The 16710-nt window shown below is 35.9% G+C and overlaps 1 protein-coding gene across 5 annotated transcripts in view; it reads right to left on the reverse strand.

The window, feature by feature from the left end:
* The window catches only part of PIK3CB (phosphatidylinositol-4,5-bisphosphate 3-kinase catalytic subunit beta), a 144730-nt gene that overhangs the window by 23369 nt on the left and 104651 nt on the right, over window positions 1–16710 (reverse strand). For all 5 annotated transcript variants that reach the window (XM_087824959.1, XM_087824958.1, XM_087824957.1 and 2 more), the window contains 4 exons: window positions 13364–13552; window positions 8975–9096; window positions 6822–6965; window positions 5261–5360 (listed from right to left, as the gene is read on the reverse strand). In XM_087824959.1, the coding sequence (XP_087681085.1) occupies window positions 5261–5360; window positions 6822–6965; window positions 8975–9096; window positions 13364–13552 (555 nt within the window). The remainder of the gene's footprint in view (window positions 1–5260; window positions 5361–6821; window positions 6966–8974; window positions 9097–13363; window positions 13553–16710) is intronic.

The raw sequence follows: 16710 nt of genomic DNA on the forward strand, positions 1-16710 counted from the left end.
AGTCATAAATCAAAATATTTTTTCATTATGGCATTAAAACTGGAAACTAATGATAAAAACAGAGTATGTGTAAGTTGTATATAAAAAGCATATAAAATATGTATACAAAAAACATTATGAACACCATGGCTTAAATTTCCATGAAAAGGAGACTTATTTTACACCTTATTTTCATTTTCAAACTCTGCTTCTATTCAAGGAGACTACTAAGACTCTGTAGGGAGGTGAATTGAGGCATACAGTTTCTACAGACATGGTAAGAGGGCTTGCTCACAGGAAACTGGGAAAGTTCTATTAGCCTGATGATAAAACTGAGGTGGCTGACCAACTTGCCAAGTTAGTCATCTGTCAAAACCACAGACACTCCATTTCTCAACAATTCCAGAAGCTGCACAAAGAGTGGTGAAAAAGGAACCAGCTAAAAAAGGGCTATGCAAACACAAACTTTTGGAAATATTTCAAATTGAATTTCTTCCATGTTTGTACAGTTGGGAATTTTCATGCCCCATCACTAATTGTGTTGATACCCATTTCCTGGAACAGTGTCTTGAATACCCATATGGCCATAAGTCAAATACTTTAAATGCTTCAACACCTTGTCTTTTTATAGCTTTACAGTGATAACAAGAACTGCCATGTAAAGGGTAGTCTTCCCCATGCTGTTCATCAGTCTAGAAAAAAGAATAACATGATCATACATATATCATATGATTGCTGTTATAAAAGTCAAGCTGAGGTTCCCAGAGAATCAAGAAAATGTCCAGTGTGGTTTGAGCATACAAGTGAGGTCAAAGTAGGGACTTCATCAAGTGTGGCCTTATAGGCTTTGACAAAGAGTTTGGATTTATATTCTCCATGCAATGAAAATTACTGCAGGGATTTTAAAAAGGGAAATGACATAATACACCTATATTTTAAAAACATAAAACTTTATCTGTAGAGAATGGGGGTGGAGTGGGGGAGGGGGGCATGGAAACAAAGGGCACAATTTAGGAGGTTAATGAAGACATCCGGGTGAGAGGATAATGGATGAGACTAGGGTGGTAGCCATGAACACGACTGACATCAATAGGTATGAGATTTAAGGGGACTATAAAATTAAGGGATTAATAGTATGAATCTCATGCTATTGTGAAGAATAAATGGCTTATAATAATGGGCTTTCCAAAAGGGAGGGATCAGATATAATTTGTTTTAACATGAGTGAAAAATCATTAATATTAAAAGTATCTCTGAAAACCTATGGGAGTTCCTCTGGCAATGTAAACGAGTTAGAAAAGTGTAGTGGTTATGAAACTGCCTTCTTGCACTCAATGCTTCTGCCAAAACTACCATCCATGGAATTACAGAACACCTTATCCATTGTCATGGTATTCCATATAGCATTGCTTCTGATCAATAAACTTATTTCACAAAAAGTGAAATGTAGCAATGGGCTCGTGCTCATGGAATTCAATGGTCTTACCATATTCTCTACCATCCTAAAGTAGTTGGCTTGATAGAACAGTGAAGTGGTCTTTTGAAGACTCAGTTATAGACAACTATGTGACAATACCTTACAGGGCTGGGGCAAGGTCCCCCAGAACGTGGTATCTGCTCTGAATCAGTGGCCAATATATATGATACTATTTCTCCTATAGCCAAGATTCATGGCTCTAGGAGTCAAGGTGTGGAAAAGGAGGCGGTACCACTATTACTCCCATGGTAACCCACTAGCAACACTTTTACTTCCTGTTCCTGCGACCTTATGCTCTGCTGGCACAGTGGTCTTAGCTACAAAGGGAGGAATGCTTCCGCTGCAAGACATAACAATAATGCTATTGAAGTTGAAGACTCCTTTCCAGCCACTTTGCCCTCCTCGTGCCTCTGGGACAACAGGCAAAGAAGGGCATCACAATGCTGGCTGGAGTGATTGCTCCTGACTACCAAGGGGAAATTGGCCTACCACTCCACAATGGAGGTAAGGAAGAGTGTGTCTAGAATACAGGAGATCTCTTGGAATTATTGGGCTCTGTGATTACGGTCAATGGAAAATTATAAGCCAATCTAGGCAGGACTACTTAATGGCCTAGACCCTTCAAGAATGAAGGTTTGAGTCATTCCAGCGAGTAAAGAACCACAACCGAGGGAGCTTGCTAAAGGCAAAGGAAATATGGAATAGGTTGGAAGAAGGTAGTGATAAATACCAGCTACAACCATGTGACCACTTACAAAAATGAGGACTGTCATAAATATCTCTTCATTTTGTTATGTGTTTGTGTGTGTTGTGTCTTTATAGCAAATGTCTTTGTTTCTTCCTGCTCTTATTCTCTGATCATGTAACGTAAGATAAATGTTGGCTCTATACCGTAGTACTGAGTGCTGTTAACTTTACATCAGAGTATTTAAATTATAGAATATCAAGAAGAATAAACACCACTCAAGGGCATTACTTCCTCTTCTGGGAAAGAGCTTAGTGCATTTTTAGTTATACTCAGGGTAGTTGTATCATGTTAGGTGACATTTTGACCTTGTTATTGTCTTTATTTGTAGATTAACTATGGATTAACAACCTGCATATAGATGCTTAGTTGATCTACCATGATTAATGTTATTTATTTATTTTTTTTAAATATATCTTTATTGATTTCAGAGAGAGGAAAGGAGAGGGAGAGAGAGAGAGAGAGAAACATCAATGACAAGAGAGTCACTGTTCGGCTGCAGCTCGCAACCCGGGCATGTGCCCTGACCGGCAATTGAACTCTGATCGCCTGGATCCTAGGTCGATGCTCAACTGCTGAGCCACGCTCGGCCGGGCATCTACCATGATTAATTTTATGCATTAGCTTGACTGGGCTATGGAGTACTGAGATATTTGGTCCAACATTTTCTGGGTGTGTCTGTAAGGGTGTTTTCAGGTAAGCTTAACATCTGAATCAGTAGACTGAGGAAAGCAGATTGCCCTCTCTGATGCAAGTGGGCCTCATCCAGACATATATCTTGAATAGAACAAAATGGCAGACTCTCCTGCGAGTAGGAAGAAACTCCACCTGCCTTACTGCCTTGAACCGGGACACAGGTCTTTTCCTGCTTTCAGACTTGAACTGAAACATGGGCTCTTCTTAGGTGTCAAGTTTGTCTACTTTTGGACCAGAATTTACATACTAAGGCCTTCAGACTTAGACTTCAGACTTAGACTGGCACTACACCATCAGCTCTCTTGGGTTTCCAGCTTGCTTGATTACAGATCTTGGGACTTCAGAGCCTCCATAATCATTTGAGCCAATTCTTTTTAATAAATCTCAAACTCAACCTCCGTTCACTCACTCTCTAAATATATACACATTGGTTCTGTTTCTCTGTAGAACATTAACACTTTTCATCTAGCTAACACCAACTAGACCATCAAAACCTACCACAATTGTCCCTTCTATTGTGAACTCTTCCCTAATGCCCTAAGCTAGGTTACTTGTCTCTCTGGTGCTTCTGTAATACTCCCATAACACTTGCATCAAAATACTTAATCACTGATTTGTACACATACTTCTTGAGTTTATATTTCAGCAACATAGCTAATGTGACTTAACATCACTGATACCTAAAACAAACCCTAGCATATAGTAGGTTCTGACTAAATATATACTAAGCCATCAAGAAAACCTTCTGGTGTGAGGTTAGGTAATACTTAATTCAGAAAAAAGTACTGCTAAAGAACAAGAGCATATTGCTGCTATCTGTCAATGCAGGGTTCCAGAGAAAGAAGATGGGATACAGGGCTGTTTTATTTTGAGGGCAGAAATGCTCTCATCTTATCCTTCAAGGGACCAAGGCCCTACCAGCAAATCAAGCCAGGGCCACAGTTATGCTTCTCATTTGCAGGCAAGCTATTAAAAAAAATCATTACTATTTGCAATTACTTAGCTGTGTAAATGAGGATTATTGCTAAAACAAAATATGGAAATAATTGAATACTGAGACTACAACTGTCAACAATAACCCCCGATTTTGAAATTCTGTGTTCAGTAAAACATCTTCATGATATTGTTAAATGGCTTCTATTTTATTTTAGCTTCAAAAATACATTTATACTGATAAAATGACAATACTGTCTATTTTACATACTAGGTTTGTGTTTAAGTTTTGATTTTAAAAGAAAAGAGCTGTGCTGCTAAAAAGGTATGAAAACTCCCAGTATTAAAAACAAAACAAAACACAACCAAAAAAAAAATGTTAATTTTATAGCTGGACAGACCTAACTTTGGTAAGGATTTCTGTCACTTAATAGTTGTGACTTTTTAGTTAAGTTCATTAAACCCTTGGAGCCTCAGTTTTTTCCCTTGTCTAATCCAGACAATGTTGGTAAGTACTATGGCGCATTATTAGGAGTACAATAAGATATCATACTTAAAAACACTTAGTATGGTTCCTGGCATAGAGTAAGCAATTAATATCTGACCTATTAATATCACCAAAATGTCATCGTCTGCAATGATTAAAAAATGAGAGCCAGGACAGAAGACGAGGGACTGTGGGAGAATTCACAATTTCAGGCATATTGTGTGTGTGTGTGTGTGTGTGTGTGTGTGTGTACACGTGGTTTGAAAAAGCAGACTGAGGATTTTTAATTCTTTTAACGCCTATGGACTTTGGTTTCAAAATCTCAGTCTAAAACAAATGGCAGAGTATATGAATCATAAATAGTATACTAACTGAAAAGAGTAGCTCAGGGATATGAAAAAACAAGGTCTAAAGATTATTGTCACCATCATCAACAAACCTATTGTTAAGCATATCTAAATACATATTTCCTATTAAAAATCTAAGGCATGGTATTACTATAAATACTACAAGGACTCCTGATTAATTTTTCAGGTAGCGTTCAATTAATGATCTGCTAAGTTTGTTGAAACTTCATTTTTTGACTTAAATTTTTATTATTATTATTATTATTTTTAATATATCTTTATTGATTTCAGAGAGAGGAAAGGAGAGGGAGAGAGAGAGATAGAAACATCAATGATGAGAGAGTCATTGATCAGCTGCAGTCCGCAACCCGGGCATGTGCCCTGGCCGGGAATCGAACCCTGATCTCCTGGATCCTAGGTCGATGTTTAACCGCTGAGCCACGCCTGGCCGGGCTAAATTTTCATTTTTAAAAATGTATTAATAAGATTCAGTTACTGAAACTTCTATAAATAATGAAAAGGAAGAAAGAGCATATGATACAATTTATCAAGTACCATGTGACAAACTGAACATGAAGATTAAAACAAGCTGATACCTGCTTAGAAAGCACTTTCATGTGCCCTACACTTCCCCGGCAGTAAGCTTCAAGGATGACACCAAACTGTATGGAGATAGCAGGAATGTGTACTTCTGACCTGCAGAAAGTAAGTAATATTATGATGGTTTATCAAACACTTCAGATCACCAAATAAAAGTAATGACTTCTTTATTCTATTATAAAATTGACTTAAGGATGCCAACCAAAGAAAAGAAGAACACATCCTCTTGTGAAAAAATTTTAGTGGAACAGTCAACTTTCCCATTCTTTAAACATCATAGTTCAAAAAGATAAAACCTCATACAACTTAACAAAAGGGAGACAATCCAATTAAAAAATGGGCAAAGGACCTAAGTAGATACTTCTCCAAAGAGGATATACAAATGGCTAAGTGACATATGAAAAAATGCTCAATGTCGATAACCATCAGAGAGATGCAAATTAAAACCACAATGAGGTATCACTTCACACCTGTCAGAATGGCTACCATCAACAAATCAACGAACTACAAGTGCTAGCGAGGGTGTGGAGAAAAGGGCACCCTAGTACACTGCTGGTGGGAATGCTGACTGGTGCAGCCACTATGGGAAGCAGTATGGAGTTTCCTCAAAAGATTAAAAATTGAACTGCCATTTGACCCAGTGACCCCACTTCTAGGAATATATCCTAAGGAACACAAAACACCAATCACAAAGAACTTATGCACCCCTATGTTCAAAGCAGCACAATTTATAATAGCTGAGATCTGGAAACAGCCAAGTGCCCATCGGTAGATGAGTGGATAAAAAAGCTGTGGCACATTTACACCATAAAAAGAAAGGATCTTTTATCCTTTGGCACATCATGGAGGGAACTAGAAAGTATTAAGCTAAGTGAAATAAGCCAGTCAGAGAAAGACAAATACCACATGATCTCACTTATATGTGGAATATAATAAACAAAATAAACTGATGAACAAAGTGGATCCAGAGACATAAAAGCATGGAACAGACTGAGGGATCTCAGAGGGAAGGTGGGGAGGGGTGTGTGGGTGGGGAGAGATTAATCAGAGAATTTATATGTTTATAAGCATAACCCATGGACACAGACATTGGTATAGGGAAAGCCTGGATATGGGGTGGAGGGGATCAATAGGGATAGAAAGGGGACATCTGTAATATTCTCAACAATAAAGATGAGGAAACTTAAAAATAAATAAAATAAAATAATCTAAAAGAAAAAAAATTTTTTTTAAATACTTAATTCATGATTCCAAGAAATCCAAAATTTTTACACCTTACCTTATTTGCTTTTTGGAGTGAAAAGGTAATACTACCAATTTAGAGACAATTACAAAGCTCTGACTCACATCACACAACTAACTAATCTCTCAATTAGCTTCTACTCAATTTTTTCTCACTTAAAGAATGGTGTACACATTTGAAACAGGGAGGAATACCTTATTCCCTGAGATGTTTAAAAATAAGAAACTGACTATTTTTGCTAAATGTCCTATATTAGGCTGATTTATATTTATAAAAGTACAAGATGGACTCAAATTGAAATATAAAACACTTACCTAAGGTGCCAAAATAGAAACTGCCCTATCCTCCGATTAGCAAGTGCTCTTTCTAATAGGAATCTAGAGAGGGCACAATCAAGAAAAGGCTCATATTTTAAAACTTGCACCAGTTGTAAAAGATACTGTGAGAGTTCTTCATCACTGAAAAAACAAAACAAAAAACAACATATAAGTCACTCCACACCCTGTGCCAGAAAAAGACCCCATCCTATCAAACTACTGAATATTCACTTACTGAAACACAATGGTTCTTTTGGGTCAGGCCTGTTGCACGCTTACATTCACTGTTTCACTATTACAAAAACTCAAGAAAAGCTGAGGATTTCAGATGGGCAAGAGGGAGAGTGGAAGGGAGCAAAGAACAGATATATGGGGCATTTTTATCAAATTATTTAGGTTGATACAATCATTGATTGTATTTACAATCAGCCCAGAGTTACAATAAAATTAGGTACTGATTTCTGGTCATCCTGAAAAAGCTGTGTACTGAGTCAACCAATCAGTTTTTTTAAAATAAAACTGTATCAGTAGTACTTCAGCAATTTATCTTCCTTTCCTATCATTAGGGTTAATAATTCCTTCTTCCAGACAATCAATAATCAATTAAAATCTTAACTTTAAATAGTTTGGAGGATAAGAAAATGAGTCCATTTGTACTGAACTACTGAATTAATATAACATAATAGTGTAATTAAACTGAGTTGAATTAATTAAGATTAGTGGTTCTCTATTGGGTGTCCATCCACAAACCATTCACATGTAAACACACTCCTATCAGAGACAGTTCCACTAATCAGGTTAAGATGTGAATCCCAAGTCCACTACCTTCAAATAAACCCCACAGATTTCCAGACAGTACTGACCAAAGGGGACTGTACCAGCATATTCACTGCAGCATTGTTTGTACTAGACAAATCAGGAGAAAACTTAAAATGTTCCTCAATAGGGGAATGGAATAATTAAGATATATCCCTACGACAGAATATTACACAGTGGTAAAAGGAAAAAATTATATTTATATTTAATAAGAGAGGACTGACCTGAAAAACCTAATGCTGAATTTTAAAAAAAGAAAAGTGTAAAACAATACATACGGCAAAACACATTTGTGTGAATTCTGAATGTATTATAATACTATTCTGTATCTATATTTTTATAGATATAGAAGTGTGGTAAAAACAGAAAAATGTGGTACAGAAGGATACACACCAAATTCATAATTATGGTTGCCTCTGGAAAGTGAAAGAAAAAAATCAGGGCTTGGTTAAAGAAACTATGAGGATTTCATCTTTAACTGTAATGTTATTTGCTTAAAAACAAACAAAAAAATTAAATAATCATTACAAAATATTAACATCTATTAATTCCAAGTGGTAGATAAAAAAAGAGTTATCGTAGATGGCCTGACTGTTATCCTTTGAAAAAGGTTGGCCCTTGGTTGACATCTGGAAACATAGATTTCAAAAGGCTTTCTACCACCCTAACAGGTAAGAGTAGCTTAACATGACTCAACTGTGCAAACAGTATGGTTTATGCTGAATACCCACTTTTCTTCTGGAACTCTAGAATTTTGGTATGTGCTAGGCAGAGGGTGCTTATGTGATTAGCTCTCCAAAAAAACCCCTAGCCACCAAGTCTCTAATGCTTCCCTCGTAGACAGTATTTCAAATGCATTGTTACGACTCATTGCTGGGAGAATTAAGTGTATTTAGTGTGACTCCACTGGGAAAGGAACCTTAGAAACTTGCCTGGTTTCCTCCAGACTTTGCCCCATGAATCTTTTTCCTTTGCCAATTCTGCTCTGTATTCTTTTGCTGTAATAAATCATAACCAAGAGTATGATTATATGCTGAGTCCTATGAGTCCTCCTAGTGAATCATGGAACCTGAGAGTGATCTTGGGGAACTCAGCTCCAGTACGTTTTTGTTTGTTTTACAATACAGAGTAAGTGGGGGGGGGGGGAGAGAGAGAGAGAGAGAGAGAGAGAGGAAGGGAGGAAGGGAGGGGGAGGGGAGGAGGAGGGAGGGAAGGGAGAAACATAGATGCTTTTAAATTCTGAATTCCTAGTCTCTTCCTTTCTTATGAGATATTCAAGCAGACATTACCCTACCAATTCCTTGCCCCCCAAAAAAGCCAAATGCAGGAGATACCTCATCTGTCGCAGGCAGCCTACAGCATATTCCCGAACATACTGATCTGGATAGTTGAAATCTAGAAGCTCCAGGGCCTCCCGGGGGGGTAGTTTAGGCCAAATCTGAAGTAGTGCCTGAAGCTGTTTAAAAATTGAAACTGGTTCAGAAATTATAGGGGTTAGGAGAAGAGATGGGTCAAAGAAAGGAAAAGCATACTTGCAATTACAGTGGCCTCAAAAATCCATTCCTGTTAATATGGATTAATAAAGATTGTGACAGTTGAGATATTCTATAGATAAGCAGGTAATAAAAGCTATTAAGTACTTACTTGGAAATAGATGATATACTGAATATATGAATTCTACAAACAATATCCATTAAATAATTTTTAAATGGAAAGAAACAGAGAGGGCAAGGTAGGGAGGGAAGGAGGATACGTGTGCACAAAATGATCAAGAAATAATTAAAGGTAAAATTCAAAGTACAAATATAAGTTGCAATGCTCAAGTTAACGATGGGCAATTTACATATAAAGTTCATTAATAACAATATAAAATTCTGAGGGAGTTTACTTTTAACAATATTTTAAGAGAATCTTATCACTTAATGGAACTTTTTATTGACCATAACATATTTAAACCTTTAAATCATAATAAATAACCCATTAGAAATAAATAGTACCTAGTTGTTTATTTCCTATAAACAAGACAAATACAACCAGTCTCCTATTTGTAGATGTCACGTAGAAATGGTCTAGACATAGGATAAAAAGAAACCCCTTGGGGAGATTATGCTGGGACTGCAGGTAGAGGACAGGTTTGGGTACACATGGCCACACCTTTGGAAACCCAAGTTGCAGAGAGCCCACACCTCTTGAGCTTCTGTGTAAGACTTGGGCTTTGAGAATTAAATAAAAACAGGTTATATTTTATCTGTATCCTATCAGAACAAAGTGAGACTCTTCAGGGTTGCTCCTTGCAAAAGCCTCTTCCTCCTCATGGTTTTGATATGTTTATAGCATGCACTCTTATCAGGGATGGTAAGTGGGAAGAAAATTGGTTATGGAGAACAAAAATATTTTGGGTATTCATGTGGCCCTTTAAAGCTCAACCCTATCTAACAAAATCTTATTCCTTAATATTTATCTCGTTGAGTTTCCTTGGTTATCACTGACATCAAGTCCAAGGATCAGAGTTACAAAACTATGGCAAATCGATGGCAATGACTAGAGAACTTTCTTTCAACTGACTGCCCAGTCTCAAAGTCATGTTGTAAGAGGTGGTCTGTTACTACCTGCTGGCTGCCTTGTGTATGTCCTTTGTGCTGTTATGTGAGATTTGGGCTTTAAGAATGAAATAAAAATAGTTTATACTTCATTATTTAATTCTACAAATTACTTAACCTTTCATTAATTAAGTCAGTGGCCCCCAAAAGTCAGTAATATCTGAATGAATATCTACCAGCTAATTTAAAAGGTATTTTCTCATATCAAAAAATTTCAAAGTTCACTAAAAACAATTTTTAAGAAATTAACTTATTGCCCGGCCGGGCGTAGCTCAGCGGCTGAGCGTCGGCCTAGGATCCAGGAGATCGGGGTTCAAGTCCCGGTCAGGGCACATGCCCGGGTTGCGGGCTAGGCAGCCAATCAATGACTCTCTCATTATTGATGTTTCTATCTCTCTCTCTCCCTCTCCTCTCCTCTCTCTGAAATCAATAAAGATATGTTTAAAAAAAAAAAGAAATTAACTTATTTTTCAATAGTTTTACATTTACAGAATAAGAGCTCTTGAATAAGTTTTAAAAATTAGATTACATTGCCATTATTAGTGTACATTTATGTAAACTGCTAACATACATATAAAACATAATTTACATGACAAATTACATCAAAAATTTTCAACAAATACAGTAAAATGATAGCTTTTTTAATTTTAAATTTTACCTTAAAATTTTGTTTAATTATTCTTAAAGTTGCATTGAATAAAGAGAATAAGCTTTATACTTGTTTTTCTATACATTATAAAGCACATATATACATACCTAAACAGACATATACTTGTCTGTGGTATCAAAATCTCATGTGAATGAGGTTATTAAGGGAAAAACTGACTAAAAAGGCTCCTAAGGAGTGTAATAAAATATGTTTGAGAAATACTGGTTTAAAGATATGAAATACCTGCCTCACTCCACTTTTTATCACTGATGGGCCCTCTCTCCACTTTGTCCAAGGCCCTAATGGACCAGCAGTCCTCATTATGGAGAGAGGAATTAGGGGGGTACCATTTCCTGAGGGTCTAAAACAATAGTAAAAAAAAGTCCTAGCATCTCTAGTTAACACCTGGAATACATTACTTCACAAAAACGATATTGCAAAGGAAAATAATGTTCTGTAATACTTGAGGTTCAACTAAGTTATGGGTTAAAAACAGCCCTACTATTGAAAAGCAACTGATAAGATTATTTATGATTATTAAAAAATCAATTACATAAACAAATTACCAAAATCTATCACTTTAGTTTGCGGAAACCTATAGAAGCCAACAGAAAAGGGAAATAATCTGACTCAGCCATATAAATAGTAAAAGCAATGCTGACTACCTGCCTGCTGCAAAAACTATTGAAACCCCTTTTGCATTATTACGCTAACAAAAACCCCTTTTGCATTACGCTAACAGAATATTTTCCTGTGGATTAATGGGAGGCTACACTTCTATAGAATTTTCACCTATGGCTTATACTTGTAGAATCAGAGTACAAACTTTGCACCAAGCTTCTGACTCTTTACTTTACAAGGTAGCAGATATACTGAAAACACAATTTATATTCTTTTATACCAGTTCACTATAACAGGCAATGGGGTAAGGTAGGGAGAGAAGCTGAACCACACTACTTTTTAATTCTATTAAATTTTTTCTACACTACTAAAAAAGGTAATTAGGATTGTGAAATTCATGCTTTCATACACCTGTTTACACACATCTAGGTGTTTCTAATTGAGTAATAAGTTACACTACTAGCTTTCTTCTACCAAAATGAAGGATGTTAAATTATCTGAAAATAATGCTTTAGATTCCCTCATGGAAATGAGATAAGCATGCTAAAATCCTGAATATAAAAATTACTGTCCCTAGGGTACAAATAAAAAAATATTAACCATAAATTAGCTCATTCTATTTTCTGACATATGAAACTTCTCTCTCAGATAGTATACAGCAAGAAATGTTTCCTACTCTATAATTCTATACAAAATAATATGTATTTCTTGGTGGAGGATGGGATCGGGAAGCACTTAGAACTGAATACTATCCACGAGAAGTAGGCAAATATGTAAACTAAAAAATGTTTATATCTGATATTCTAGCATTATGAGGGTTCATAGAAAACTAAGCTTGAATTTAAAAAAGTGGTTAGAACACAAACTACACCAGAATAATAAGAAAACCTATCTAAACGACAAAAATAGTTCCTTTTCAGAGTAAGAAATGTGCATGTGGTCTAACTGTAGAAACAGTTTAAACAAGGCCCATAATAATATAATTATATAACATGATTCAAAAAATCATTAAGAAATAAACTGAAAAGAAATCCTTTCTACACTTAAGTTGAGAAGTAAAACTATAACATAGATTTTTTAAATGCATATGATTAAAATAAACTTCTAAAGTCATTATAAATTTACTAAGACCAGAAAACTCTTTAAAAGATTGGGTGAATTCAAACAGATAAACAAATTTGGTTATTTTAATACGCTAAACGTATTCATCCTGATTAAAAACCATTTTGAGGGTCTTTCTATAGCGCATTAAAGACCAATTAAATTTAATAAATGCCAGTGCTTTTTCACAGAGTCTTAAAAAATTAAATCAAGGAGTTAAAATTTAGTGGCCTTTTTGGAGCAAAATTTTTTTCCCTTCTTTATTCTGCCTGAAGGTAAACATTCAACTCTGCCAAACTGAAATGAATGTTAAAATTTATCTGAACAGTTTAATTTTATGCTCTAAAATGTTACCTTCCACAAACAGAGGTAATTTTCAAACAATATATACTCATTTTAGAATGGTCACTGCAAAGGGTCTTAAGATTAAAACTTTGGAGTTCACTAAACTGTTGGAAGTAGCTCAGGACCTACAACCTGCCAGTAATTGCTATAGGTGATTACACCAAGACCACTGTTTTTATTGTTTAGTGAATGATACAGAAAATATACACAGAATCTGGGATTTTAAAATCTTAAAACTTTCTGGACTACTATTTAGATTATATGTAAGAGTTTAAAACCTCAACATTTCTCTTGCAAAAAACTATCTAACCTATAGAAATATACCTATGTAGGAAAGCACAATTTACACAAAATCAACAAAGTAATATATATTCCCAAAACATGCTATACAAGTGATCTTTTGTTACCTGAGCAACATCCTCAAGTTTATTCCACTTGATTGACAGTAATAATTTTGGCAGTGACTGTGGGAAATTCTCTCTGCAGTCTTGCCGCAAAGTCCAAATAAGATCCATTTCATTCTCACACAGTTGAGACAAGGGATCCCTGTCCAAGATTTCCTTCAGTACAGCAAGAAACTTTTTTCCACCCCGACTCTAAGAAAGTAAAATCACTCATTATAGAATTGAATTGTGCAAGCATCCATGTCAAACACTTAGCAAATTTTATACAATGAATTTATAAAAATTTTATGAGCTTTAACATCTGAGATACTTAAAATCTAATTCCTCAAAAAGATTAATAAAGATGGATTCCCCTTTTAAAGTTTTAATTGGCAAATATAACATCTATAAGCTAAGAATAAAGAAAAGAATTATTCTCAGTTCTGAAAAAGGAAAAATGTTTCCTAAAAATCCACATGCAAACACTAGGTGGCAGAATTGCAATCTGGATTAAAAAGTCATTTATTATTTGAACTAAATTTTTTCTTTAATTTTCAGTTTCTATAAAAAAACACAAATAACCCAAACCAAAAAAAAGGTAAACCAAACATATGATGTTTTAAAAGAAAAGTAATAAGTCTTCTTGGCTCAGAGGCATAATATAACCATTTGGATTAAGACTTAAATCTTGGCTAAACACACACACACAAAATACAATTAATTAATCCCATTTCTCTTCCCAATCCTTGTAAGAAAATACTAAAATAAAGAAGAAAATCCATGCTATTTTTTGGATCTAGATGCTGAACTGCATTAAGAGAAAGAAGGACACTGCCTTATACTTAATGAAAAACTATGCCAGTTAGGCCAAAACACATTTAAAAAAAACAAAAAAACAAAAACCCTCTGCAGAATTATCTGACAAGATTCTGTAAGGATTTATATTCTATTATTTTATTACTTTGTACTTGACATTTTTTAAACTGAGATTTGATATAAACATTAAAATAAGCTAAAAAGTCATTACCAATTTTCTAAAGTAACAGATGCAAAATTGTATATAAATATGTAAAAAAGAATAGGGGTATAACAATTATCTATGTAGAATATTTGAAAGACTCAACAAAAACACTATTGCAACTAATAAGCAATTAAAGCAACCTTGCAGCAAATAAGGTCACTATACAAAACTGATTTCTCATCAGAAACTCTACAAGCCAGCAGGGAATGGCATGAAGTATTCAAGGAAATGCAAAACAAAGTTCTGAAACCAAGACTACTCTATCCAGCAAGGCTATCATTCAAAATAGATGGTGAAATAAAGAGCTTCTCAGACAAAAGAAGGCTAAAGAAGTTTATCACAATTAGCATTTCAAGAAATGTTAAAGGGACTGCTGTAATAAGAAGTGGAAATAGAGAAAAACATAGAAGTAAAGAATTAAAATGGCACTAGATAAGTACCTATCAATAATAACCTTAAATGTAAATGGGTTAAGTGCTCCAATCAAAAGACATAGGGTAGCTGAGTGGATAAGAAAACATGACCCCAATATATGCTATCTACAAGAGACCCACCTCAAAACAAAAGGCTCACACAGGCTGAAAAAAAAAATTTTGGAGGACTTTAAGGGAGAGAGATTTACAGCAATACAGTCATAGTAGGGGACTTTAACATCCCACTGACTTTACCACATAGATCTTCCAGACAAAAAGTCAACACAGAAACAGTAACTCTAAATGGCATGCTAGATCAGATGGATTTAATTGACATTTACAGAACATTCCACCCCAAAGCTGCAGAACAGGCATTCTTCTCAAGTGCAGGTGGGACATTCTCAAAGATAGACCACCATATGTTAGGACACAAAACAAGTCTCTACAAGTAAAGACTGAAACATATCAAGCATCTTCTCAGACATTTACCTCATGGAATACTATGCAGCTGTATAAAAAAGAAGGATCCTTTACCCTTTTGAGATAGCATGGTGGGACCTGGAAAGTATTATGCTAAGTGAAATAAGCCAATCAGAGAAGGACAAGTATCACATGATCTTACTCATATGTGGAATCCAATGCACAAAATAAACTGATGAACAAAACAGATCCAGAGACATAGATGCATGGAACAGACTGACAAATCTCAGAGAGAAGGCAGGGGTGGGTGGGTGGGGAGGAATTAACTTAAGAACTTATATGCATATATGCATAACCCATGGACACAGACAATCATGTGGTGAAGGCTTGAGGGGGTGGGGTGCAGGGTGGAGGGGATCAACAGGGGAAAAAAGGGGACATCTGTAACACTTTCAACAATAAAGATAAATAAAAATATTTAAAAAGATATGTCTCAAAAGTGCCCTGGCTGGCATGGCTCAGTGGTTAGAGTGTCAGTCTGAGCATCAGAGTGTCGCAGGTTCCATTCCTGGTCAAGGGCATGTACCTGGGTCACAGGTCTGATCCCTGCCCCTGGTCGGTCAGGTTTCGTGTGGGAGGCAACCAATCCATGTGTCTCTGTCACATCAGTGTTTCTTCCCTCCCTCCCTCCCTCCCTCCCTCCCTCCCTCCCTCCCTCCCTCCCTCCCTCCCTCCCTCCCTCTCCCCCCCAACACCCCTCCCTTCCACTCTCTCTAAAAAATAAAAATCAATGGAAAAAAATTTTTACTCCTCAGGTGAGGATTTAAAAAAACAAACAAACAAAAAAGACATCTCTGAACACTACTATTTCTATAAAACTCTTTTAAAAATATTTAGAATAAAAAAATATACGAAAGGTCAGTCCTGGTCGATGTGACTCAGTTGGCTGGGAGTCATCCCATACAACAAAATCATACTGTTTCAATTCCCTATCAGGGAACATACTCGGTGCAGGCTCAATCCCCAGTATGAGCGTCATCCATACATGGAAGGGTTGCTGGTTCCATTCCCTCCATTCCCGGTCAAGGCACATGCCCAGGTTGTGGGCTCCATCCCAGGTAGGGGGAGTGCAGGAGGCAGCTGATCAATGTTTCACTTTCACAGTGATGTTTCTGTCTCCCTCTCCCTTCCTCTCTCTCTAAAAATCAATTAAAAAAATCTTTTAAAAATATATATGAAGTCAAAGGCTAGAAAGAATCCTGTGGTGTTAGATCCAAATTAGAGGCATTGATAAGAACTTCATGCTTTTTAAAAGACAAAGAAATATATCTCTGTGCATTGTTTGCCCAAATATATACAAACACAGATATACATATATTATCTCACTGTTTCATGAAAATGCCTAAATGCCCAGATTTTGGATTCTAAATACTTTTCAAAACTGAAGGAATCAGGACTCCCTGAAGAAAACTGAAATAGAGAAAACACGAGATGAGCCTAGAACATTTCATTGTATC

This window comes from Miniopterus natalensis, chromosome 15 (assembly GCF_054644295.1).
Source record: "Miniopterus natalensis isolate mMinNat1 chromosome 15, mMinNat1.hap1, whole genome shotgun sequence".
Taxonomy (NCBI): Eukaryota; Metazoa; Chordata; class Mammalia; order Chiroptera; family Miniopteridae; genus Miniopterus; species Miniopterus natalensis.